General features: G+C 57.8%; 10 protein-coding genes across 10 annotated transcripts; 4 read left to right on the forward strand and 6 right to left on the reverse strand.

Annotated features, from left to right (window-relative positions):
* Positions 1-395: 395 nt before the first annotated feature.
* On the forward strand, positions 396-746 carry GGTG_02116 (hypothetical protein; the record flags this gene model as incomplete). Its single annotated transcript, XM_009219887.1, has 1 exon — positions 396-746. The coding sequence occupies one exon, from the start codon at positions 396-398 to the stop codon at positions 744-746; it is 351 nt and encodes a 116-aa protein (XP_009218151.1).
* Positions 747-994: 248 nt separating this feature from the next.
* On the reverse strand, positions 995-1,767 carry GGTG_02117 (hypothetical protein; the record flags this gene model as incomplete). Its single annotated transcript, XM_009219888.1, has 2 exons — positions 995-1,113; positions 1,650-1,767. 2 exons carry the CDS (start codon positions 1,765-1,767, stop codon positions 995-997), a joined length of 237 nt encoding a protein of 78 aa, XP_009218152.1.
* Positions 1,768-1,950: 183 nt separating this feature from the next.
* GGTG_02118 (hypothetical protein) lies at positions 1,951-3,996 on the forward strand (the record flags this gene model as incomplete). Its single annotated transcript, XM_009219889.1, has 1 exon — positions 1,951-3,996. One exon carries the CDS (start codon positions 1,951-1,953, stop codon positions 3,994-3,996), a length of 2,046 nt encoding a protein of 681 aa, XP_009218153.1.
* An 883-nt stretch (positions 3,997-4,879) lies between these two features.
* On the forward strand, positions 4,880-6,899 carry GGTG_02119 (hypothetical protein). The gene is made up of 5 exons (XM_009219890.1): positions 4,880-5,236; positions 5,309-5,647; positions 5,755-6,096; positions 6,174-6,264; positions 6,359-6,899. The coding sequence occupies exons 1-5, from the start codon at positions 5,129-5,131 to the stop codon at positions 6,613-6,615; spliced, it is 1,137 nt and encodes a 378-aa protein (XP_009218154.1). The 5' UTR covers positions 4,880-5,128; the 3' UTR covers positions 6,616-6,899.
* Positions 6,900-6,933: 34 nt separating this feature from the next.
* On the reverse strand, positions 6,934-8,136 carry GGTG_02120 (hypothetical protein). The gene is made up of 2 exons (XM_009219891.1): positions 7,715-8,136; positions 6,934-7,600 (listed from the first exon to the last, which is right to left on the reverse strand). Exons 1-2 carry the CDS (start codon positions 7,822-7,824, stop codon positions 7,378-7,380), a joined length of 333 nt encoding a protein of 110 aa, XP_009218155.1. The 5' UTR covers positions 7,825-8,136; the 3' UTR covers positions 6,934-7,377.
* Positions 8,137-8,864: 728 nt separating this feature from the next.
* GGTG_02121 (hypothetical protein) lies at positions 8,865-11,371 on the reverse strand. The gene is made up of 3 exons (XM_009219892.1): positions 10,287-11,371; positions 9,807-10,199; positions 8,865-9,700 (listed from the first exon to the last, which is right to left on the reverse strand). Exons 1-3 carry the CDS (start codon positions 10,584-10,586, stop codon positions 9,086-9,088), a joined length of 1,308 nt encoding a protein of 435 aa, XP_009218156.1. The 5' UTR covers positions 10,587-11,371; the 3' UTR covers positions 8,865-9,085.
* Positions 11,372-11,735: 364 nt separating this feature from the next.
* On the forward strand, positions 11,736-13,224 carry GGTG_02122 (hypothetical protein). Its single transcript, XM_009219893.1, has 3 exons — positions 11,736-12,016; positions 12,252-12,626; positions 12,752-13,224. Exons 1-3 carry the CDS (start codon positions 11,857-11,859, stop codon positions 13,018-13,020), a joined length of 804 nt encoding a protein of 267 aa, XP_009218157.1. The 5' UTR covers positions 11,736-11,856; the 3' UTR covers positions 13,021-13,224.
* Positions 13,225-13,281: 57 nt separating this feature from the next.
* GGTG_02123 (hypothetical protein) lies at positions 13,282-14,221 on the reverse strand (the record flags this gene model as incomplete). The annotated part of the gene is made up of 4 exons (XM_009219894.1): positions 13,282-13,430; positions 13,522-13,650; positions 13,788-13,899; positions 14,012-14,221. 4 exons carry the CDS (start codon positions 14,219-14,221, stop codon positions 13,282-13,284), a joined length of 600 nt encoding a protein of 199 aa, XP_009218158.1.
* A 98-nt stretch (positions 14,222-14,319) lies between these two features.
* Positions 14,320-20,117, reverse strand: GGTG_02124 (hypothetical protein). Its single transcript, XM_009219895.1, has 8 exons — positions 17,972-20,117; positions 17,756-17,910; positions 17,525-17,693; positions 17,089-17,462; positions 16,569-17,026; positions 16,158-16,488; positions 15,838-16,086; positions 14,320-15,772 (listed from the first exon to the last, which is right to left on the reverse strand). The coding sequence occupies exons 1-8, from the start codon at positions 19,933-19,935 to the stop codon at positions 15,144-15,146; spliced, it is 4,329 nt and encodes a 1,442-aa protein (XP_009218159.1). The 5' UTR covers positions 19,936-20,117; the 3' UTR covers positions 14,320-15,143.
* A 590-nt stretch (positions 20,118-20,707) lies between these two features.
* GGTG_02125 (hypothetical protein) lies at positions 20,708-21,670 on the reverse strand (the record flags this gene model as incomplete). Its single annotated transcript, XM_009219896.1, has 3 exons — positions 20,708-20,806; positions 20,845-21,546; positions 21,623-21,670. The coding sequence occupies 3 exons, from the start codon at positions 21,668-21,670 to the stop codon at positions 20,708-20,710; spliced, it is 849 nt and encodes a 282-aa protein (XP_009218160.1).
* Between the last annotated feature and the right edge of the window lie 2,021 nt (positions 21,671-23,691).

Raw genomic sequence — 23,691 nt, forward strand, 5'->3', positions numbered from 1 at the left:
AAAAGCGTTATATTTTTAAAGGTAATTTCCATTGCGTGCGTTAAAAAAAAGCTAAGTAATTTTCTTTTTTAATAGCTTGTATTTTCGCTTTTGTAAAGCAAATTTTTGTTTAATCTTTTTAATGGTTTTTTTTGTGCTTTTTTTCGGAGGGCGGAAATTTACGATTTAATAATTTTGTTTCGGGCTTTAATTTATTGGGTAAAAGCGGTAAGGTTTTTTCGTATGGTATTAATTTGCGAAACGAGGTTGTTAAATGCTTAATTTGCTTTAAATCGCAAGCGCTTTTTAATAATATCGATATATTTTGCAACGGCGCTTTTATGTGCGATTTCGTTTTTTTTTTTTTTTTAAAAAATTGGGCAATGGTTTCGTATTATTAATTTGTTTGTATAAAAATGGTACGGGTAAAATTACGAGCGTGGTCCAAATTTTTTGTTAAAACGTCGACGCGTGCTGTAAGGTTTTATTTAAAATCGCTTTATTGTTTTTTAACCCGGGTAAGGCGATTTTTACCGATAAGTTTAAATCCTGTCGCAATAAATAAGGTTACCTGCCGCGGATTAATTGGTTTGGAAAGGACGCGTGGCTTTTTAAAAGCAAAAACAAGTTTATTGTTTAAAGCAATAAGCGGGTTAAAGGATTTAGCGATAAGCTTAGTAATTGTAGCAAGCGGCTGCGGAGTAGCCGGTTGCAAAGGCTTGTCGGGGTCCGTTGTAACGGCGACCGACGCCAAAATTGGTTTTTAGCGTAACTATTGGTCGCGCTCGGCCTTTGTAAGGTAATAAATGCAAGCTTGCGAGCTTTAAACGGCAAGGCGGGTGCAATATTAACAAAAAGATATGGGGCCGTTTATTTTAGCAAGGTTTTTTTCGTTTTTAAAGGTAAATTTCGGCGAACCGGCTTAATTATTTGCTTAAATGCGTAAAATCGCGGCAACGTTATTAAGGATTTGCGCAATAAAAAAGGGAATTAAACCTATAAAAATAGGTAATGGTTAAAAATAATTTGGATTAACGATACCCTTTTTTAATAAAAGTATAAGTACGTTAAAGCAATCCCGGAATAATAAAAAATTATTTGTTACAAAAGGATTTAGGATCGGTTTAAAAAGTGCTTAATATATTAATAATTTTTTAAAGCCTTTAAAAAATGCTTAAAAAAGCAAAATTTCCGGCGAGGACTTCGAAAGATAAGCCTTCCTTATATAGGCTATTTAAGCGCATAGGAAAGATACGTACTTGGGTCGAAGGGAACAAATTCCCTTTCGACCGGGCGCGTAATGCATGCGGGGTTTTTGTAACCTTTCCAGCCGGCCCAACCAACGCCCACCTTCCTATCGCTGTCCTGTAACTCGTCCTGTTGGCCGTCCGTTCGGCCTTTCTGGGTCACTGGTTCAATCCCCGTGTGACAACAGAATTAGTTCCCGTCCTCATTTTCCGCTAATTGTAATGTCCCAAACTCCTCCCGGAAAAGCGACCTGTGGCTGTATGTCGTTTCCTTCTTCCACAATGCTTTTTGTTTAAGTTTCGATCCAGTCTTTAGAATTTGAACTGTTCAGTCGTACCCATCCTTTCCTTTCCTAAAGCTTTTATTGTGCATTATTTCGAGTGCTCAAAAAGCAACCACCCATGAAATAAGTTTAAACGTACAACTACAAAGGAACCCTATGGGCGTTGCTTTCTCTTTGTAGACCAAGGTATGGGGCCTTAAGATTTGCAAATTGTTAGTGTAGTACACGCTTTTTTGCTGTTCGATGTGGGAGAACATGATATAATTCTTTAGCACTAGGTACAACGGTCGCATGGATTTTGAAAAGACAAGAGTAGTAACCTTGGGCCATTCATTTCCTGCGGGATTGCCTGCACGTATTAGCATATAAATATTTCACCCTCCTCCAGCCTTCAAAACCTCCACAAAATATCAGGCACTAGCCATTACCCATAAAACACCATGGCTTCCTTCCGCACATCTTGGTCGCCAGTCTCTCGTCTGGAGAGGCTGCCGCCAGAGTTGATGGACATGGTGTTGTATGAGACGGCGCTAGACCTTGCCGACATCTCCCGCCTCTCCCGTACCAACAGGGCCCTCCATTGGCTCTTACTTCAGCGGCTACTGGCTACGGAAAAGCTTCGAAATCAAGCCATGTGGTGGGCCTTGACCCAAAACCTCGACGGCCTGGTGCACAAGGCCGTTCTTCACGGCGCCCCCGCTAGCACACACTTCAGATATGCGAGGTGGACTGCCCTAGGGGCCAGGGTCGAGGGAACAGGGCAGGAAAACCTGACGCTCGACCTTGCTGCGATGCACAAGAGCGCCGGAGCGTTCCATCGCTTGATCGAGGTCGGCACCCGCGTTGACTGCCTCGGGGCTGACGGTAGGCGCCTAGCCCGCCACATCGTCTGTCCGACCTCCACCGAGTTTCTCCGAATCTTCCTCGATAACCCAGGTCCCAGAGCAGCCGACGGCCTCGAGATGGTCGCAGACACACCGCCGCTCGTCTCCCAGCTGCAACAATACCAGCTCGACGAGATGCTCTACCGAGTGGTCGATATGCAGAACTACCGCGAAGACCGATACGGTACATGCACTTGGACTGCCTCCTCTTGTCTCGATTTCGCCAAGAGGCTTCTTAGTGCTGGTGCCCGCCCGAATCCGAACTGGATCTTCCTCGAGGAGCCTAGCAGTCAAGAGGACCATGACCGCCAGCACCGCGGCATCTTTCTGCCCACACTCTCGGTGGCCATCATGACGCGGTCTGCTAGCCTCGTCCGCCTCCTGTTGGACAGCGGCGCCAGTGTGGATGCGCTGGATCGCAAGTTCTTCGCCATAAGAGAAGATTATAAGCAACTATATGGCGGGCAGCACGATCCGTACCTGCGCCTGGACCGCTTGTATCGTCCACGCCTTGCGTACCACGGCCCAATGTTCGCAGTCGCGTACGCCCTGGCCCGGGGCCTATACAGAGACGACGGTGCTTCGGTGCGCGCCACGGAGTTCCAGCAACTGGTAGACATCGCAAACATGTGTCTTGCACGAGGAGCCAAACTCGCAGTTAGACTGCCCGTACAGGTTGAGTGGGTCATGCGGTACTACACGCCGCTGATGATCTACCTCTCCGCGGTGCGTGACTGGACACCATGCCGCGACACCCAGCCAGGCTCAGACGCTATCCAACGGCTCCGGTATCTGCTTGAGCTTGATGCCAACCCGGCTGTGATCGAGGAGGATATCGCTACTGAGAGGCTGCCTTGGATTGGAATACACCGTTCTGGCGAGAACATACTGTCCATGATGCCTAGCCCAAGAGATATTCCAATGGAACTGGAGATATCACCTGCCCAGATTCTTCTGGGGTCTTGGTCCTGTCAGAGCTCGGCAATCCCTCCACTCATCCTGCCTCTCAAGCTTCTGCTAGGGCCCAAGGGCTGGCAGACAGATGGCATCCGCCCGTTCGACTTGCTAGCTAGCTACAGATATGGCTCCCTCATTAGGCGACCTTCCGACGCCGACATCTCGGCCTGGAATTCCATCCTGACCGACGTAATCCAGGACATGAGCCCCTCGGACCTCAACAGGTTCCTCGCCGACTACATCATCCTTAAGGCGACTTGCGATGACAGTGGCGGCGACGAGGCGTCTGTCACTCCCTACTCGTCCGGCGACTCACCCGGCTATGACGCCGACGACGGCCTCGTGAGGCCGACGATCCGACGACTAGTCGCTGCTGGGGCCGACGTGAACCACCTCGTCGGCGGCGAGGGAGGGGCGACGCCGCTGAAGTGCATATGCTTCTGGATCTTGAGTATTAACTGCCGTCCCGGGGTCGTGTGGGACAGCGACTCCCCCAACGTCTTTGGCTTGATGTGGCCGAGGGTGAGGCTGCTCCACTTCCTAATCAACGAATGCGGCGCCGACCCCGCGACCGACTGCCAAGGCTGGACGCTCCCGAACTTCCTGGTAAGGGTACTGGAGGGAGAAGATACAGACTCCGAGTAGGCCGGCATGGCTTCGGGCATACGGAGCGAGGAGGATAGTTAGGCGCTTGGGACTTTTTTTTTCTTCTCTTTTTCTTCTACCACTCTTTGTTTTTGGATGATTTCTGCAAGCCACAAGCCTTGCGCCAGGCTTGTGTTCTCCGTTTTGTCTCGCGTTCCGATTTGTAATTTTAATTATTCACACCCAGATGATGTATATTATTCGATTGGGCCGGCTCATCTGTCCACCTGGATCATGGTTTATGCATGGTTTATGCATGGTTTCCCAAGAGCCTAGCCTTGGCTTCGGTCAAGGCTGGCGCCTCTGCGTGACACCAGACGCCATGGCAATTTGTGGGGGGCTATTGGAGCAATTGGGGCCATGAAAGCACTACATGTAGCCGGTGAGCACTCAAAAGTTGTTGATACTGGTCGACGAAAAAGGCCGCTGAGCAGTGTTTAAGAGGCCCCAGGTTGCCAAAACTGGCCTTGCCCCAAGGACGTGCTCTCCAGATTTCGTCTCGACCTGTCTCTCGTTCTTTTTTTTCCTCCCCCAATCGCGCGCGCGCGTAATTACATCCGCCGTCGCCAAGTCCTGACGGTTGGATGTGTCAAAATTCCACGTTCCATGCGTTCTTCTCCCGCCAAACCAACGCCACAGCCACAGCCACAACAGCACTGCCGACCCAATCAGGCAACCGCACATCGATTGAGCCTCGCGCCCTTCGGTCACCCGGTCAGCTGCGTCGCTCACCTGCTGCGTCTTTCCGAACTTGCACCAGGGCCAGCACGCGGCGCAGAAACGGGCATTTAGCAACGACCATGGCCGTGGCCATGGTCCCGACCCCGAGCCTCGTGAGGCAGCCCTGGCGGCAGCCAAGAGATGCCCCCCTCCCTCCTTCCCAAATGTGGTGATGTGTCCCGCGCGGCTATATAGGTAGGTAGGTGGGTTGCCAACCGCCACTGTCGGGATACAGGCAAACCTCCACAGTTGCTACATCAACTTCTTAGCCTGTCGGAGACGCAGATCAGCACATCGCACAAGAATATCAACAAAATTACCTAGGCCCCTACTACCCATCTACTGCCACTTATTGGCTGTTCCAAACCTTGGCACACTATCCACCCCCAGCGCCGCCCCGGCCTCATTAGCGATGGCCATCACATCTTCCACGGAAGGGATAATATTCCCGACCCTCTTCACGCGGTACGATCACACAAGGCTGGAGCCGATGCAAACAGACTCGGCCGAGTTCGCGTGTGTAAGTCCCCGCCGGCTGCGCAAGGTTCTCCTTCCCGACCTCCCCCACTGACCACACGCAAAACCTCGGCAGCTCACTTCCATCGCTCGCTTCGGGCTCGTCACGCTGGAGGGTGTGCGGGGGAGGGAGGCGCTCGAGAAGGTCGGGCGCTTCGTTCTGGACCAGTGGCGGCAGACGGGGCGGATGGACTGCGACGCGGACCCGGGCAGGATGCGCGAGTACGTCGACCACTTCCTGGAGCGGGTGCGCGGCAGGTTCCCCTCGATCGTGGTCGATTGCTCGCTGGTGAGCCCCCACACCCTCCCCGTCACGTCGCGCGTCTTTACCACCGAGCCCTGCGAGGGGGCCTGGGAAGGAGACAGGACCAACTACGCCCCAGGCACGGCCGTGACTATTGCCATCAACGCGGAGGTGAGGTCTACGTCTTGCCCCCACCTTCATTGGCATACCCCTTTCCCCCACTGCGGACAACCGCATCGCCTCGACCAAAAGGACTGACGTGCGCCGACCGCGTACAGAGATTCGACCGCATGGTGGAGCTTTCCGAGTGCTTCCGGCACCAGAAGGCCGGGGAAGCAGATGACGGTGCGGCATTCCAGCGCTTCATGACCTTCCAGTTCATACTCGGGGCGAGGATGGCGCTCGAGCTCTGCCACAGCTTCGTCGGCATGCTGGCCGGCAGCAGCCGCCGCAACGACTTCACCTACCCGAGGCCCAAGGTCGACAGCAGGGGCAACCAGACGCACGCGCTGCAGGAGATGCTCCTGGGCGGCGAGCCCGGGCGGCGTCTGCAGCACATCCTCTACGGCGGATATCTCGAAGTCTACGAGGACACTAGCTCTCCCCTCAGGAGCGCGCAGGTAATGATCCGCCCAAACCAACATCACGGGAACACCAGGAGAGCCCCCTTTCTGACGCTGGTGTCAACATCGAACAGCCGGGTATCCCTGTCATCATCAACAAGGTCAACTTTGGGAGCTACGTGAGCGACGACGCCATCACGGGCCAGATCTGGGGCACAGGCAAACGTAAGCAGACGCAAAAAAGAAAAGTTCCACCCCCCACAAACCTTTGGATCCCGCGCACTTGGACGCAACACAACGGCTAACACCAGCGCACCAGATGAGCAATTCCCCCTTGGGACACACGGGCCCGCCTTCTCCATCGACATGGAGTTTGACGACAAGGTCGTCAAGATGGGCTACGACAACCGCCGTTCGTCGAAGCCGAGGATCCGGTGCCTCGAGGAGACGTCAGAGGTCTTGATGCGGGAGCTCCTCCTCCACCGCGACGGGGCGGCGTTCCGCGTTGCCGAGACGGAAATGTGCTGGGTGGCCACGTCGCCCGGGCGCCTTGTCAATGCCACGCGGGTTCGGTAATATGTACTTGGTAGGCTGGTGTGTATGATGGGTTGAAGCTCGGGCGTCCAGGTGTTGGGCCTGAACTTGGTGCATCTGTCTGGGACCTGCGGGCTGTCTTTTCGCCCTCATTCTTGGAGTTTTGGAGTTGTTTGTATTTGGTACCGTTTTGTAAACCTGGGTGGTGGACTGTATCGTTTTATAGTGTTTTTCAGATAGACAGATACCCCCGTTATATATCAATCAAGCGCTGGAACGCACGACAGGACTGCCGTCAATAGGGCCTGTAAAGGAGAGACGAGGCGAGAGTGATGCCAGTATCATTGGATAAAATACCTATTGCGCGACAGTCAATCTCAGCACGAGAAAAACCCAAACACAGCATAGAGCGATTTTTTTTGTCCTAAAAAGATGATACGCCTCGCGCGCCTAAACCACCGCGCTTGCATCAGAGGCCTGTCTGTGCTGGCAAACCCCCACGGCGGGCATGCTGCAGGCCTGATGATCATCGCCCTCGGGAAGGTGGGACCCCTCCTTTCTCGTAACTCCATTAACTCCTCGTAAACCGAGCTCAAACCCGACCGATACCCCCTCACGCTAAAGAGACAAAAAACGCCAAGCTGATGCGGACGACAGGAAAGGGAACCCATAATATGCAGGACGCTTTCGGGGGCGACACCTCATCACGCACGCCACGCATGATGGCGAAAAAAAAGTGTGCCTCCCGCGGAAAGGGAAAAGAAAAACAAACTCCCAAAAAAGAGCAAAATAGCAATCAATGCCTCAGCGGCGCTGCTGTGACTCGTAAACCCGGATCGCCTCCTCTAGCGACTCGAGCGAGTCCCGGTCGCCGTAGGCCGTCATCAGCTCCTCGGTCCTGCGCCGCCGCTCGGCCTCGTCCTCGGCGCCGCTGGGCCGGCGGCCGGGAGCCTGCTTTGCAGCCTGGGACTGGCGGTACATGGACACGCCGTAGCCTATCCCCGCTAGCGCGACGGCCGATGGGATCCTGCGAGGCGGGGGGGATTGGTTTCGTCAGCAGCTGGGCCTGGATAAAATAATGGAGGTGCCGCATAGATGGGAAAGAGAGAGAGAGAGAGAGAGAGGGGTGGTGTCAACATACAGCTTCGCGGCCCTCGGCGTCTTGGGGGCTTGCAGGTACGGCAGATAGGGAGGGAAGACCCTCGAGCTCGTGGCGAACTGCCTGGTTGATTGTTGCTTTGTTGGGGCCATTGTTGCAGCGGTCGTGTTTGTGTGTCTTTGTGTGCGCGATGCGAGGGTCGTGTGTTTGTGTGTGTTTTTCGAGGGACAGCAGCGATCTTTGTATCGAGAGCCAAGAGCTTCTTTTTGAGGTAGGCGGACACGTGAAAGCAAGCGTCAGAGAAGGTCGATCAAGCTCAGGGCTGCAGTGCAAATCGTAGGTATCTTGGCAGGAATCGTCGAAGAGCAGGGACTCCCACGAGGTCTGGGAGGGCGGGAAACCCAAGGCCTTTTAAAATATCCCTCGGGCCAGGGGAAGCTGGTGTTCTTTTTTCCATAGCACCCCTTGAACACGCACCCGGTTGGGATTTGCGCTCCAAGCGCCATGGGTCGATGGCCTGCCGCTGGATGGGGCATCCCGGTGCGGGTCCCGCGTCCCAAAGGGGGGGTGGGCTGTTTTTGCGAAATCGTGGGGTGAGAGCCTGGGGAAAAGGCATGACCAAGCTGGAGGAGCCCACGCTAGATCAGCCGACCCCGCCCTGCAGCTAGCCAACGGGAGTGCGTTGGTCGCTATGGGAAAATCTTAGCTCCAAGCCTTTTTTTTTTTCTCTCTGTTCCCTTTTCGTGCTTCACAAGCCCAGATCTACAACTAGGTACCTATTGGATCTGCTGCGGGCTGGCGGACCCGGGAGTCAAAAACCTAAACAAGTAAAAAAAAAAAAAGGACAGCATAGCAGCCGACAGCCCTCGACAGTTCGCCCTGCCGCCCAGACCGCGCCGCCAGACGATCTGATGCAGACGATCCTGGTGCGACGCCCAACGCTACGAACTGCCGCTGTGACCAGGCCTGGGGACGCGCCACTTGCCGCACATGCACTCCACCGCAGCGCGAACGTCGTTGTTGAAGAACGATCGGCCAAACAAGAGACGCAGCGAGACGCAGTGCCAGCCGCTCGCTCGACTTTGTGCCCCACATGTGTGCTTGAGGCGGGGGCAAGTCAGTCGGCCGGCTCAAGGGCGAAATACTCCGAGGGTACAGACGACCCAATGGCATCGCGTCGGGTGTGCTTATGCGGGCGGAAGGACTGATGTATCATTGTGCGGAGCAGGCCGAGCAGGGCCCGAGACAGAACAAGGCGGCAAACATACGTTTCTAGTCTTTGCTCAAACAAGCCTCGCGACGTCCATGACACCATCGGCGCAGGCTTACCAGCCAATCTTCACATTCCCATATGCCTTCCTCAACATGTACCCATACCCATGACACGGCCATGCATCACCATCCCCGGTTTGCCTAGTTGCCCAGGCCCGCGCCCCCCGAGATCACGTAGATCTCGCCCGTGCTGTCGCTCGACATGAACATCCTCCCCTTGGCGTCGATGGCGAGCCCGACGGGCCGGAAGCAGCCGCTGGGGCAGGCGGCGTTGTTGGCGTTGCGCATGACGACGGCACCCGGGTTCGCCGAGTCGGCGGCCTGGACCGGCTGGCCATCGGCGCCCATGTCGACGCGCACGACGCGGTAGCCGTCGGGCGGCGAGCGGTTCCAGCTGCCGTGGAAGGCAATGAAGGCGTGCTTCCCGTCGGCCGTGAACTTGACGTCGAGCGGCGCGTTGTGGCTCGGGAAGCTGAGGCGCGGCGGGAGGAACTTTTGCTGGCACGCCGCGTCCAGCGCCGCCGCGTCCTGACCGGAGCCCACGTCCACCGCGATCTGTGACCCCACCCGGAGCGCCCCGTTGGAGAGCGTGTCGGTCCTCCAGGCCGCGACGCACGTCGGGTAGCCAAAGTTGCCGCCCAGGTGCTTGTTGCCGAGCTCGATGGCGCCGTGGAAGTTCATCTTCTCGGCCGGGTTGTCGTTGTTCACCTGCGCCCCGAAGCGCCGCATGTCGTCGATCGAGTTGTCGACGGACCACTTGTGTTTTGGCGCGGGTTGACAGTCAGTCATGGTTCTTTCCACCACAAGCGTGGTCGTCGTCTTCTCTCATCTCTCCCCCCAACCGGTTACTCGATACACTTACGAATTCGCCCCTGGCAACGTTCTCGCCAAACGCCACCGTGTTGCGCACGCCCATGGCCAGTAGACTTCCGCCGGTGGCGTGTGGCTGGGGAGTCTGGGCGATCTCCGAGATATTGAAGTAGCGAATGACGGCGCGGCCAGTCTCCTCCTTGGCGGCATCGGGGTCGATGTTGCTGTACGAGCCGCGATGAACCAGCAGGAGGTCCGGGTTCGCGCGGGACACCCAAAGCGACCTGGTCGCATGGGTAGTGCCGGGGTTGCTTAGGTCGGTGACGATCAGTTTGCGGTTGGACGCTGTGCCCGCGACGGCGTTGTACGCGTACTGGAACACGCCGTGCATCCCAGAGACATAAAGGTGCTTGTTGTCTGGGGACAGCGCAATGCCGTGGGTGAGCTGCGAGATTGAGAGAGGTCGGTCAGTCAGAGGACAAACCTCGAACGCCACTGTGTCTCCTCCTACCAATCCGGTTCGGTTACATACCTGGCTATCAGCAAGGAGCTGCTTGCTCGACTGGACACACACGCTTCCACCCGACTCGGCCAGTTTGACGTGGCGCACACCAGAGCCCGCCTCAACGACCAGCAGGTTTCCCTGGCTGTCGGTGGCGATGCCGCGCGGGCGCGAGAGGCCGCTCACGATGGGCTTGGAGGAGTAGCCCTCGCCCATGCGAATGTCGAATCGGACCGACGGAGCGGTCTGGCACGACTGGGCAAGCGACTGTCCGGCCAGGAGCACAGCCGTGATGAGGCCGGAGCCGCGGATCCAACCTACAGGAACCATGGCGACGCTTCTGTACTGCTAATCTCAGTGTCTGACTCTGCTACACGACTACCAGGCTCGGGGAGGACCTAGAGGGGGTCGAAAAGCGGTCTGATTCAGATAGGGGCCGAGGACGAGGACGAGGACGGGCGGGAGCGAGGCAGTCAGCTGCGGGACGCTGCCCTTAAAAGAGCACGGGCAGACAGACAAGCCATGAGGAACCAAGCGATCGTCCGAGCCAGGGGCGAAGAGGCAGCTTCTCAGAGCAGAAAAACCGCCGAGATAAGGACGTGCTTGGCGCATTCGGCATTGTGAGCGGGGATGCGGCCGCCCAGCCCTCCGATGATGGCATTTTGGTAGCATTGCCGTTGTTGCCAATCCCGGGCGGGCAGCCCACTAGATGGCATTTTGGCGGCCGCCATTGGCGGAACAAGTGAGCCATGATCGGCCTGTGGCATCTGGCTGACGTGTGTGGACTGTAGACTATAATTCCCCAGGTACAGCCAGGGATCGGCCGTGGTCCCGGTGGACATCTGGTGCACCCCGAGGCATCATCGCGCCCGCTTGGCGCGACGGAAACAAGAAGGTCGCATTACAAGGCCCAGCGCTCCCAGCGCCCGAAGCCTGGAGGCGAGCGGGGGCGCCGAGCAGACCCGAGATGATGCGGCAATCTTGCCGCAAAACCTGGCCGAGAAACACATCGTTTCGGGCCTCAAGTCTCGGCTCGCACGCTTTGGGCTGTGGGGCCCCCTCCTGGCATTGGGCATTGCCGTCTGGGGAAGGAGGGAGTCCGTCCTGCCGCTTCTGGCCTGCTTGGCGGCGACGGCCTGCGTTGACCAGGGTGCCGGGGGGGTTCGTTGCTACGGCCGGGGGTTACTACTGGCGGGCCTGAGTGCGTGGCTGTATCTATCTGCTTTTTGCAGAACTCATGGGTGCGTTCCTCTCTCCCGGATCCAAATTGGAGAACAAGATGTGCAGCCTGCCGATTCCCGCACACCAGATCCAGATTCGTTGCAGGTTGCACGTGCGACTGACGCAAGCCTGAACTCGATCTGGTTGCCTACACGTGATTGGGCTCTTGGCACAGCCATGTGGTGGACCTGGGCCTAACCAAAAGTGGAAGCCTGTTTTCCTGCTCAGGATGAATCATCGCATTGCAGACCAAAATATGTTTGGAAATGCCCCCTACTTGATTGAAGATAGATGCAGCGATTAGCTGTCCTCGTTTTTCTCCTTCACTCTGAACTTCTACATCTGTAGCCTACACTACTCGCTTCTCCACCCTCCAACCATGGGCGGAAATCCATCAAAGCCGGTGCCTGGAAAGAAGCTGCAGGTCATCGCAGCGGGCTACTCTAGGACCGGCACCGTTGCAATGCAATTGGCACTGGAGAAACTGCTGTCTGGTCCTGTACTGCACGGAGGAACAGCAATCCTGGGGAGAGAAGACGGTAAGCAACAGACAGTGCCAAGCCCATGCCTCTACACATCTCCTGCCCTCCCCACACGTCATGATCCCGGCAATGCAACCCCCCACGGTCCGTCCTATCGCACGTGGATCCATGACCGCCAGCGATCAGGGGGCCATGCCTGTTCCTATCACCGAGCGCGGACCGTTCCCTGGGTAAGCCGGGTAGGTGTTCGCCGACGCTGACAAACTAATCCTCCACACAAACAAAAAAAAAGCCCACTGCCGGCTGTGGGTCGAGGCCTACAAGGCCAAGCGCGCGGGCGACTTTGGCAAGACGTGCGAGCTGGTGCGGCAGTTGACCGACGGCTTCGTCGGCGTGGCCGACATGCCGCCGCTCGACTTCGTGCCGGAGCTGCTGGCCGTCCACCCGGACGCGCGCGTCGTGCTGACCACGCGCGACCCGGACTCGTGGCTCCAGAGCATCCGGCCCGTCGCCGCCAACTCGAGCCTCTGGTGGCTGCCCTACCCCATGGTTCTGGTGCCCGGCTGGCGCTGGTTCCCGACCCTCTCGCGCGAGTTCGGCACGTCCACCAAGATTTACCTGGGCCTGGACGAGAAGGAGGGGCCGGCCAACCCGCTTCCTTGCAAAGGTGACCGCTCCCCACCCGCCGCTGGCCTCTTTTTCCCTTTTTTTTTCGGGGGTTTTCTCTCTCTTTTCTTTGCTGCCGATTCCGAATTCCTCTGACTTACCCCTACCATGCCACCCCCCTTGTAGAATTGCTCCTGAACTGGAACCAGCGCGTCAAGTCCCTGGTGCCTCCGGAGAAGCTGCTCGTCATGGAGATCAAGGACGGCTGGGGGCCCCTATGCGAGTTCCTCGGCGTCCCCGTCCCCGACGAGCCGATACCCCGGGCCAACGACTCGGCCGCCGCCGCAAAGGTCGCCGAGGACATCACCATGCAGCTCGTCAAGATCTGGATCGGGATAGCTTCGGTCGTGACGGTCTCGGGGCTTGCCGCCTTTAGGTTCTGGAGGCATCGTTGATGACCGGCGCTTGGCGTTGCTACTTGCCCCGTCAATGATCCTGCCAGGTGTATTGTCGCTTTTGCTGCCGAACATGGAGTCACAGGCCACCAGTTCTATGTGGTGGAAATATGGTCAATTACATCACAGAGATATTAAAGATGCAGCAAATCCTTTCTGTTCCATTGCACAAGCCTCGCCAAACCGTGACTTGGCTTGACAAAACTTGTTGCCGGCCCTGTGGCGCCCGCAAAGCTTGCACTCCTCACTTTCGTTATCAACTCAGCAGTTACCGCGGCCAACCACGGTGTACCAGCGACGTTGATCGCGGGCCTCGCCCGACACCCCCCCGTTGTTCTCGCACAGGCGGACGATACCCTCGGCGACGTCGCCGATCCATCTGCATGGCTCCCAGTGCTCCTCGGAGTTGTCTGTTTTTGTTCCCCCGCGTGGCATCAGTTTTGCTGTCTTGTCCAAAAGGCCCAGGGGGTAACAACATGGGAACACGGGGAGTCACCATACCGTTGCAATAATGGATGGCCGAGTTCCGAGAGCAGCTGACGCGCCCGCAGGACCAGGGACCCGGGTCGGCGCGGCATTGGCCCAAGATGGTGCGGAGGTACGCAATGCCCTCGCGGATCGCATCCACGCCTGCGCGCTCGAGCGGGTGGTCGCAAATGATCTGCTCCTGTAGAGAGGGGAAGAGGGTTCGGGATTAGAATCAGTCAGGTAGGGGCTGGTATGCAGCGCGTGGTGCTGAGGCAAAATGGAAGGCTGAGGGGGGGGACTTGCCGTCTGGCGACCCTTGAGGGCTTCGCCGCGCGCCTCGAGGGCGGTCGAGTTCTCGGTGGCAAAGATGGTGTAGCTCGGGTTGAGGTCCTTGGCCTTGCGCTCGATGTCCTGCGGGGAAGGGGGGGTGTGTAGTCAGCGAGCGCGGGTTTCTCATGTCCGCAGCCGGGGAGCTAATGAGGAAGCTGATGAGGGTACTAATGAGGGAGCTGATGAGGGTTACCTCAAAGTCTTTGCCAGACAAGATGACCTCGGGCTTTCCCTCCTCGAGTATGCCCTTCCACTGTATGGTGCCGCCGCCGAGGACTAGGTTCTCTTCGAACTGGGCCCGTTCGGCCGCCTCGGTGGGCGAGCCGGCAGCGAAGAACGAGCCGGTGGAGGCGAGCATCCAGGCCACGGCGGCCACGGCGATGGAGAAGCGCGGGGTCATCATCTTGGATGGCTGTTTGGAGGACTGACTGAAGTAGGATTGTGATAGGCAGCTTAGTTCGGATGATGAAAGTCCTACAACGCAGACTATCTTCAAACAAAGGCGAGCCCCGGCTTTATACCCTTTTTTTTCTTTCCTATAACCTATCAGGAAGGAGGAGGCCTTGCAGTTGAGTGTTACGTTTCCTTCCCAATACATTGGCGTCGCCGTTTGTCTTGTTGGATATTTTCTCTGCATCTATTCTCGTCTGATCCCGCACTTTCGCCAATGAGATGTAGCTACTTGGTCAGGCTCCGAGAGTCGTTGGGGGGTAGGCTGCGCTTTCACGTAGCTTGTCACTCCACCTCCACCTTGGTAAGACCACCAACGAAGTCGTTATTCAAAACACCCTCGCAGGGCGGTGAGGGGGGTAATGAGACGGTCCAGACGCTTTCATCGGGTCTGCGGGGAACAACATGGCCAGGTGCCGGCTTATATCTGACATGCATCCATCTGGTACCATGCATCAAGGGGCACAGTCGGCTGGTGATCGGTTGAAGGATAGCCTCATTCAGACTCCAGTACAACGCTGTTCATCGCAAGTCGTAATATCTTGTCACGGCCCCCAAGTAGCTTTGAACTGGCTGCTGCCCTGTTTGGATCGCCTCGGGCCGCGTCTTGTCGAGCGTGGCGCTAGTGCTGTGGCCGGACGGGAGGGACCGAGTACGTACCTAGGTCGGGTACTTGCCTACTTGTACCTACCGGCTGGGGCTTAGTTAGAGGAACAAGAGTCGGGGGCGGATGGTTACCATACACGGACTTGGCTGCTGGCAACCGAGCTCCCCGCCGAGCCTACCTAATGGCGAATCGCTAGAAGGGCAAGAAGACTACGCTGACCAGCGAGGACATTCTGGCTCACAAATGTGTGTATTACTAGGGTCACACATTATTCCAAGGACCCTCCCCCAAGCCAGCAGTTCCGACTCGCCAGGCCGACGTTGACGGCCATGACCAAGGCCCTCGCCTCGCCGGCCTCGGGCAGCGGGCTCCTGTCGCCCCTGTACAGGATCCCGACGTAGTCCATGAGCAGCACGCTGGGGAAGCTCCAGGGAGTGTAGGCCGAGAAGACGCGCCAGAAGAGCGCGTCGTACGCGACGTCGACGGCGTACCCCTCGATGGACGCCACCAGCACGTTGAGGGCCTTGACGGTGAGGATGTGCTGCGAGATGAGGAAGCGGTCGCGGCGCGCGCCCGGGTCCGAGACGAGGTTGCGGTTGGCGCGCACCCAGCCCGCCTGGTCCGCCGTCATGTCGGCCACCTTGTCGCTGTCGCTCCAGTGGTCCGCGAGGTCGAAGCTGTCGGCCGGCCGGTAGATGCCTCGGTCCGGCCGCGCGCGGCCGCCGTCGGAGAGCACGACGACGCAGGCGCGTCCGGCCCCGATCAGCGAGTCGAGCGTCATGTCCGGGATCTGGCCCGCCAGCCCGGCGCAGCGGGAGTCGAGCCGCTCGAGGGCGTCAAACACGCGATCCCACTCGGCGTCGTTGAGGTCGCGGTAACCCTCGTCGGTTTGCATGGCTGCGCCGGAAGATGACGTTAGCATGGGCCCTGCTAGGCGCATCAAAAGAATGGTGGCTACCTACCATGGGAAAGCGAGACGATCACGAGCTCGGGGTTGGTCGCGGTGAAGCGGTTGATGTCATCTACAATATCGGCCAGCGCCTGACCATTGATGCCGAACACAGGCGCCCTCTGCCCGCTGTAGTGACCCGTCAGCAGCTGGCCCCCGTTTCCAATCACTGGCCGGATGTCGAACCAGCGCGAGCCGGCCATCAGTTGCCCGTATATGTTTAACCCCTGGCACAGAGAAGCAGCTTCTGGGCCAATAGTTCCTGCAAACGTTGTAGTAAAGTCAGATATGCTCCAACAGGGCAGGGCATATCGTAAGCGAGGACAGTCCTACCTCCGTTCCTAAAGGAGATGCCTGCGTTGTGGGAACCCAGCATGGATATGTGCTTCAGTTTTCTCCCGCCAATAATGGGGAGCAGCGCATTCATCCACGCCACAGGAGGGTTCACACTGGTCCAGTACCCGACCTTCTCGCTGCCTGTGAGGACGAAGTTGACCGCCCGCTCGCCACCCCTCGACCGAAGCTCATATCTCGATCCTTGGGGCACTCCGTTTGCCGACATGCCGTCAAAGACATATCTCGCGCGGAGTTTGTATTTAGAGTCGTTGTTGTTGGTCGTGCCGTGGACCTGGAATGACTTGCTGGTGCCCTCGAGCCGGTAGTACTATTGGCTTGGTCAGCTTTTTGTCCTCGGCTCCGCTAACGAAGTAGGAGGAAGGGGAGCCGTCCGTGGCGGGGACTTACAGCCTCGCCGTTAGTGTCGACAAACGTTCCCGGGCCGTAGTACATGGAAAATTGTGGGCTAAATCCAGGGTCGACGTCCGCATATGTGAATTCGGTCATCTGGTACGAGTTCTTTCGAGTCAAAGACAGCCGGTAAGGGCTTCCATTGATCATGGAGACAAAGAACCGGTTCTGGTCGTTAAAATCCGCATTCCGAAACTTGCCATTCGGGGGAGTGGCTGGCCAGCTGCCCGGGTCCCTGCATGCCATGGCGTCGGCCATGTTTTGGATCGGGTATACGACAGTGATTTGGCTCCAATTCGGATGGGCGTCAATGGCGAGGTTTTCGGTCGCGGTAACATGGCCACTGTCTGAGAGATCGATGCTGTTCTTGGCGCCAATCGTGACGAGGTTATGGATAGCAAGATTGGTATTGTTCTGCATCAGGATCAAGGCGTCCTGACATGATTGACTAGAGACTGAGGTACTAGAGTGTTAATAAGGCTTCCTATTGAGGCAACACGAGATATGGGTCCCTTACTGCAAGCGGTTGATCCCTGGGAGAACCACGAGTAGAGGCCGAGACCGGCCATGAAAACATCCTTGGTGCCCTGAACAACGGTGGCCCAAGATCCGCGAGGGTTCGGGGTCCCGGCGTCTCCAGGTAGCACAACAGCTATGTCAGACCGAGGCTGCGTCGGCAGGGATTCAGGTCCGGTGGAGGGCGACTCTGCCTGGAGCATAGAGACGAAGACCTTCTGAGAGTTGTGGAAGTTGTATTGATACATCGAGGAATGTTGGACGGAGACTCCGTACATCCAGGTAGCAGCCTGGCTCTCGACGAGAACCCCGCGGGGGACGGACAGGAACTGGATTTCGGCTTTTTTGTCGCCATTTTCCATCGACTCGGGGGCGCTAATAGGAAGGAGAGAGCAGGGTCAGTCCATGAATTGTATCGTGGAAGGGGTAAAACCTACTCGAGCAGTCGATCTACAGCCCGCAGCCAGAGCCCTTCCAAATAAGCTGACGCCCCAGGGGTAATGTGAACTAGCACCGCGGCCCCTTGGCAAGTGGCATTGGACGAAGATGCACACGCCGCCGGGGTTTCCTTGGTCTGCGAATTGCCGCCAACCTGGACGTGACAGTCTGGTCGTTCAGTTAGCATCCAGTGGTGATCAGTCTGAGCGAAGGTAGAATGTTCCACCTACCCCACATTCCGGCGTTCCCGTTCTTGTCGGCCTTGATGTTCCACTCGATAGCCTTGGCCCCAGCAGTCGCCCCCCTGGTCGTGAAAAGCAGGTCTTGAAGATCCACTGCGCCAACGCTGCCTTCGTCACCGACCTTGACAAGAGGTCGGGGATTCCTTTAGGTACATGTTAGAGTGCTGAGCAGCACGAGAAACTGCAATCAGTGGAAAGTCTCACCGTGGGTCTGAAAATTTGGGCCCAAAAGCCACCAGTTTGGGCCATGCCTCTCCAACGATGAAGGTCCCTGGGTGAATCGTCACGGTGTCGGCGAGCAGATAGTCGCCCGCGTCCACAAAGATGTAGCCCTTGCCGTTCAATACCTCCTGGAAAGCGATCGTGTCATCTGTCTTTCCGTCGCCTTTGGCAAAGTCCTTCATATGGACCCAGGAGCTGGCTGGAATAGTGGTGTACTGTGGCTTCGACTTCTCAAAGAAGGGCCGTTTAGGAAGGCTTTTTGTGCCGCTGCTGTTCTTGGCAGTGACGCTGTACTCTGCCAGCAACGTGGGTTCGCGGGGTGTCTGGAATTCGTATCCAAGCGAAAGATCCCTCTCAGGAAGGGATAGGTATATAGGTCCAAGCGTCCATGTATCCAACGTTGATGGGCGACCCTCGACGTACTCCTTCTCGCCGTCGAACACACGGTTAGTAACGCGGTCGAAGAGCACATTGTCTAGCGTCACACTCGTGGTACCCGTGCCGGGCTCAACAGAGACTGGGGCGTTCTGAACTGCAGTGCCGACGTCTGTAAAGGTGGAGTCCATGATGTAGACGGAGCCGAGATAATTTCTGATGTTGTTTTCGTCTGCATTGCCGTTTGCAAGACTGAAGCCGACTTTGGATTCTCGAATGTCGATGCCTTTCCAGACGCCGCCGAAATCCCACAGCAGCTGGACCCCAGTGGTGCAGCCGCTAAGCCGGATTCTCTGAGCCGCGAACTGCGAGTTGCCTGCCAGAATCCCAACGCTGCCTCCACGGACGGCCACGTCACTGATCTGCCCTCCGCTCCCGTCCTCAGTGAAGATGCCCATCTGGGTCGTCTGACCGCCAGGCGCTGTGTGCGGGTCGGCAGCGCGCACCTCGACGTGCTGGATACTCGAGGCCTCGGACGCTTGCCAGTGAATGCCGCTAACGTGGGCGTCGTGCGATGCTTCCGTTATGTCGATGATCAGGTTGCGGATCTGGCGGTAGTGCTGTCTCTTTTGTGATGCCTCCCCGCCAGGACCTAGCTCGTTGGTCGAGATGACACCTAGGCCGACGAAGCTTGGGGCAGCTTTAAGTACTGGGAAGTTGGTCGCATCGCCAATGATTTGGGTCGCAGGCAGAGCCGGGATGGTGCCGCTGATGAGGTATGTGCCGGACGGCAAGTAAACGACGGCGTTCCTCACTCCGTCACTTCCTGGCCATCGTGCTTCGGTATCTTGCGTGCCGCTCGATGCGGACAAGATGGCGCGCCTGATGGCCACGGTGTCGTCGGTCCGACCATCCCCCTTGGCACCAAAATCGCGGACGTTGCGGAATACTTGACGGGAGGAAGAGTTGTAGTGCTTCCGGGAGATGTTCTCCATCCAGAAGACACTCGAGTCGCTACTGCTGCTGTTGGTGGTGGCTCGCCGGACCGTCGTGGCCGAGGCAGGCGCACCGCTGGCACCAAGCTCCGCAAGTAAAGCCGCGGCAGAAGCGACCTGATCACTGACTTGAAGTAGCGGCGGCGCTGGGCTCAGCATCCGAGTCGTGAAGCTGGCGTTCTGCCCGTCTCCGTCGCGCTCGCGCAGCATAGCGGAGGCGGCAGCGGCAGAGTCGGCATGGTAGGTGTTGCGAAGCGGGTGAAGGACGCGCGCCTTGTTACGGACGCTGGTCTCGGCTATCGCGGCCTGGACGAGAAGGCGCGCGCTCTCCAGCTCGGTCTGATTCCTCGGGCTCCTGGGACCCAGGAAGCTGTCAAGGTGTCTGCCTGCCTTGTTCCAAGACGCGGCATCGACCCCCCTCGGCGCAACCAGAGCGTCCGTCGAGTATGGCCAAAGACATAGCAGAGCGATTGCCAGCACAAAAGAGACGTGGCTGAGCATGGCGACGAGAAGCCGCGGCAGCGGGCTGGTTCGAAGGGCGCGAGTTGGTTCTCTCGCCCTCCTCCGCCACCACATCCAAGAGACTGGCCATCGTGCCCTTTATCGGCGAGCATCCCTGTCCGGCACTCCAGATATTCTCAGCAGCTCCACGAGGCAGGGTAGGGGATGATTGGGGAAGGTGTCATCTGGGCTTCGAATCGGCAATGTTGAGCATCACGAGTGGCGTATCCTCACTGGCTGCGGCACAAGATTGCGGCGCGAATCGGGAACGATGGGGACCTGGTGGGCTAGCGTGGTTCGCTCTCGGGCACCGCGGAGCTAGACGAGGGGCAAGTGCGGGAGCCCTGCAGGAGGGGTTCGTCTACAGGCACATGCGGGTCCAATTATTCGGCACCTGTGAGATCCCTCCTCTGTTGAGTCGGCATGCAAGAGGACGCCAACGTGCCTCAGGATGGTCAGTCGGGCTTGGGAGGCAGCCATGTGTGCTGGAGACAATGCTACCCAAAGTCTTGTGGCTGCGTTGCTCCGAAGCGTGGCTGTACTGGCCAAGACATTATGCCGAGGCGAGCACCTGACCAGTGCACACGCTCCATTGTAAAAATCAGGACCCCGAAGGATGAATGAGAGCGAAAAGAAAGAAAACAATCTACACCGTTTCCACCCCTGCCCTAAAAGGTCGGATTGTCGTTATAGCGACGCATAGCCGCGTAGCTGGAATACAAATAAAATAAAATAAACTAAAGAGAGAGAGACAGAGGTCCAAGTGAAGAAACCAACGATAAACCTGGCTGCAAAGCAGTTGGCAGGGATCGGACCAGCAATCAAAGTGAGGAAGGGCGCGTCGACATTACAAAGTACCCTCGTCGTCCGGCCGCGCCCTGCGTTGCATTGTAGCTCGCCGCTCACTATGGCGCATCTGACGGGTATAGTATTGCCAGGTGTTACTCTGTCGAAAAAAATTGGTTGAATATCGTCACTGTCTACCTGGTAAGCTGGAAACCCGCCGCTGCGGAAATCGACCAGGATGTTGTCGCTGTTGAGGAAGAGCTCAGATCGATCAATGCCAGGGGCAAAATAGAGATGGTTGTCGTCCTCAGACGCAGATAGAACGGAACCAAAAAACTCGTTGTAAACAGGCGCCTGAAGGGTGATGTAAAACAGGCGAGCAGTTTCGGTGGCCACAATCTGCGTCGTGGAAGTGGTGGTGGTGGTCGTGACAGACACGGTTGCGGTCGAAGGCACGAGCGTGGCCGACATAGTGCGGGTGGTCGAGGGCGAGGCCAAGGTGGTGTACGACTTGCTGATGCCGGCGCAGGCGCAGGTGCTGGCGTACCTCGACGTCGGGGTGCGGTACTTGGCCGGGTCGGCCGGTATGGCCGTGGGGCAGATGGTCGTGGCCACGGGGGAGGCCTGGCGCTGGGCGAGATCGGCCGCTCCGGCCGAGTCGGCAACCAAAGCCTGAGCTGCCTCTCGGCGCTGCACGAGGGCGACGGGCACTGTCGTCGTCTGGCCGATCACGACGACCGGGGTCGCAGTGACGGCGGCGGGCGTGATTGTAGCGGTGGTGGGGATGGTCCTCGTCAGCGGGATGACGGTGCATCGCTGGTACGACGGGCAGGCGGCCAGCCGCGACGACAGGTTTCCTCCCCGGGCCCCGGTGGCGGCCCTGGCACAGTTGTCCCGCGACTGGTTAGTTCCTGTCCGGTTGTGGCGGTCAGGCCGGCAAGTTGCGGCTCGCAGCGTTGCAGGCCTGGCCCAGAACGGGGCTGGCCGTGGCAGCGAGGAGCGCGAGGGCGAGAGTAGACTTCATCGTGGAAGCGTGGCGGACTGAGTGGTGCATACGGTTTCCTCGATGGGTTCTTGATAGCAGCGAGGCAAGGAAAAAGTCCAACAAGGACCTGAACCGGATGACAAACCTATTATATATGCAGCTCCTCATCGCTGTTGACGACCCGAAAACCGGGTTTTGCTGACGGGGATCTCAGCTACACATGGATCTGGGACCTGGATCTTGGGGCACACCGACCCGAGATCGCGTGCCGATGGTTCGCGGCGCTAGCTTCTCCAGCACAAGCGTTGCCATGTTCAACAGCCGGTCTTTTTGGGTGTGCCTTGGCATGCGCCGATCGCGGTCCATGGATGCTGCCGTTAGCGGAATCCACGCAGATGAACTTTGTGGTTCAAGGCTGAGGCCAGGCGTAAGCGACCTGGCCAGCAGTCCCTCGGACCAGCCTTCTGGACCGGTTTCACGGACGCTTCGATCGGTCCGTCTCCCTGCCAAGCACACCTAGCCCGCTTCCTAGCTTTTATCCTCGGCGGGAGCGCCGTTATGTCTCTTCCAGCCTCGTGCCTACAAAGACCGCAGCCGGCTTGGCTCGATAACGCGCCGTGCCCACTCAGCTTTGGGTGATTAAGTTCAGCATGTTTTCCCACCGCAACGAGTCGCCTATTTTGGGAAAGATAAACGCCGGTTGCCCAGGCTCAAAAGTGGAAACTGGCCGAGTTACCCTGTTTGCTCCTAGCACGACCTCGGGCACTGTTGCTCGAGAGGTGATCGCGGACTCGGCCGATAGCCCTTCTGCTTGGCCAAGCAGCTAAGTCTGCTTACCCGCGTAGGCTAAAGAAAAATGGGCTCGGGGTGCTCGAGGGCTACGCTTGTTCCCGGGCTATTGGTTGACGCGGGCACCGGGCTGGCGTCAGCCAAGAGGGAAAGACCTCGGGATGCGCCTCGGCCGCCGGGACATCCATGCCGCCTGGGGCGTTGCACTGCTGGCCATCTTGCGGATCGGCCATGAGGACTAAGGCCAGGCAGGCCATAGGGAGCGATGGCAGTGGCGGGGATGAAGCGCATGTTGGGTGGGGGACCAGTACCGGTGTCCTGTTCCGAAGTGCCTGGTGCGTTGGATATGGGAGGCAGACGCACCGTTTGCCATCCCAAGGAAGCACGCTAAAAATTCCCGTACCGTTACTGCTGCACGTGCCAGCGCTGGCACGCCCCTCTTAAGGACGACTCCTTTGCGGCGCTCCCTCTCACCCGCTGCCAGACCAGCCAGCCAAGGCCATTCACCGCACCACAGCCCGACCGGCCCCCTGTAAAGGAGAACGCGAGAAGCCCGAGACATCGGCACCCACTCTGTACTCAATACCACCGGGCTGTTCGTTCAATATCCAGCTTCGCTTACACATGTTGGTTGGCATTCGCGCCATTGCCTCGTACTGCCTCCATCCAGCTCGACGACGAGAGAATACCTGGAGACCTAGGTACCTAGCATGTCCCAATTCCCAACATTTACCATGATCCCTTCACCAAAAGGCACCGCCGCTGGACAGGGAAGAGAGCTGCTCCCATTGTGCCGAGCATACACCTCCCGAGGCGAAAGAAGATCAGTTGAAAAGTCTTCCATGGTAAGCCTGCCCGGATATCTTATAAATACCAAGATGCCGGCGATGCCACCTGCTACTAGCCCTGAATTCTGCAAACCACAGTCCTTGCAACAACAACCAAAGGCGCGACCATGAGCGGCTACAACCGAGGCAGCTCTCGAGGCGGGGCGGGCACCGGAGAAGAAGGCAGTCCCAGAGGTGGAAGAGGGAGAGGAAGAGGGAGTACTCACGGAGGACCGAGTCCTGGCAGGGGACGGGGCTTCGATGGAAGTCCCGGCAGAGGAGCTAGATCACCTAGCAGCTCTCGCGGCGGATGTCCCGGGAGCCCTGGCAGTGAGAGCAGCTACCCTGGAAGCCCCCGGAGCGGGACCAGTTATCCAGGGAGCCCCCTGGGCAGAGGGCGGTACCCTGCAAGCCCCCAGGGAGGTGACTTCGGTGGAGGGAGCC

This window comes from Gaeumannomyces tritici (genome assembly GCF_000145635.1).
Source record: "Gaeumannomyces tritici R3-111a-1 unplaced genomic scaffold supercont2.1, whole genome shotgun sequence".
NCBI lineage: Eukaryota > Fungi > Ascomycota > Sordariomycetes > Magnaporthales > Magnaporthaceae > Gaeumannomyces > Gaeumannomyces tritici.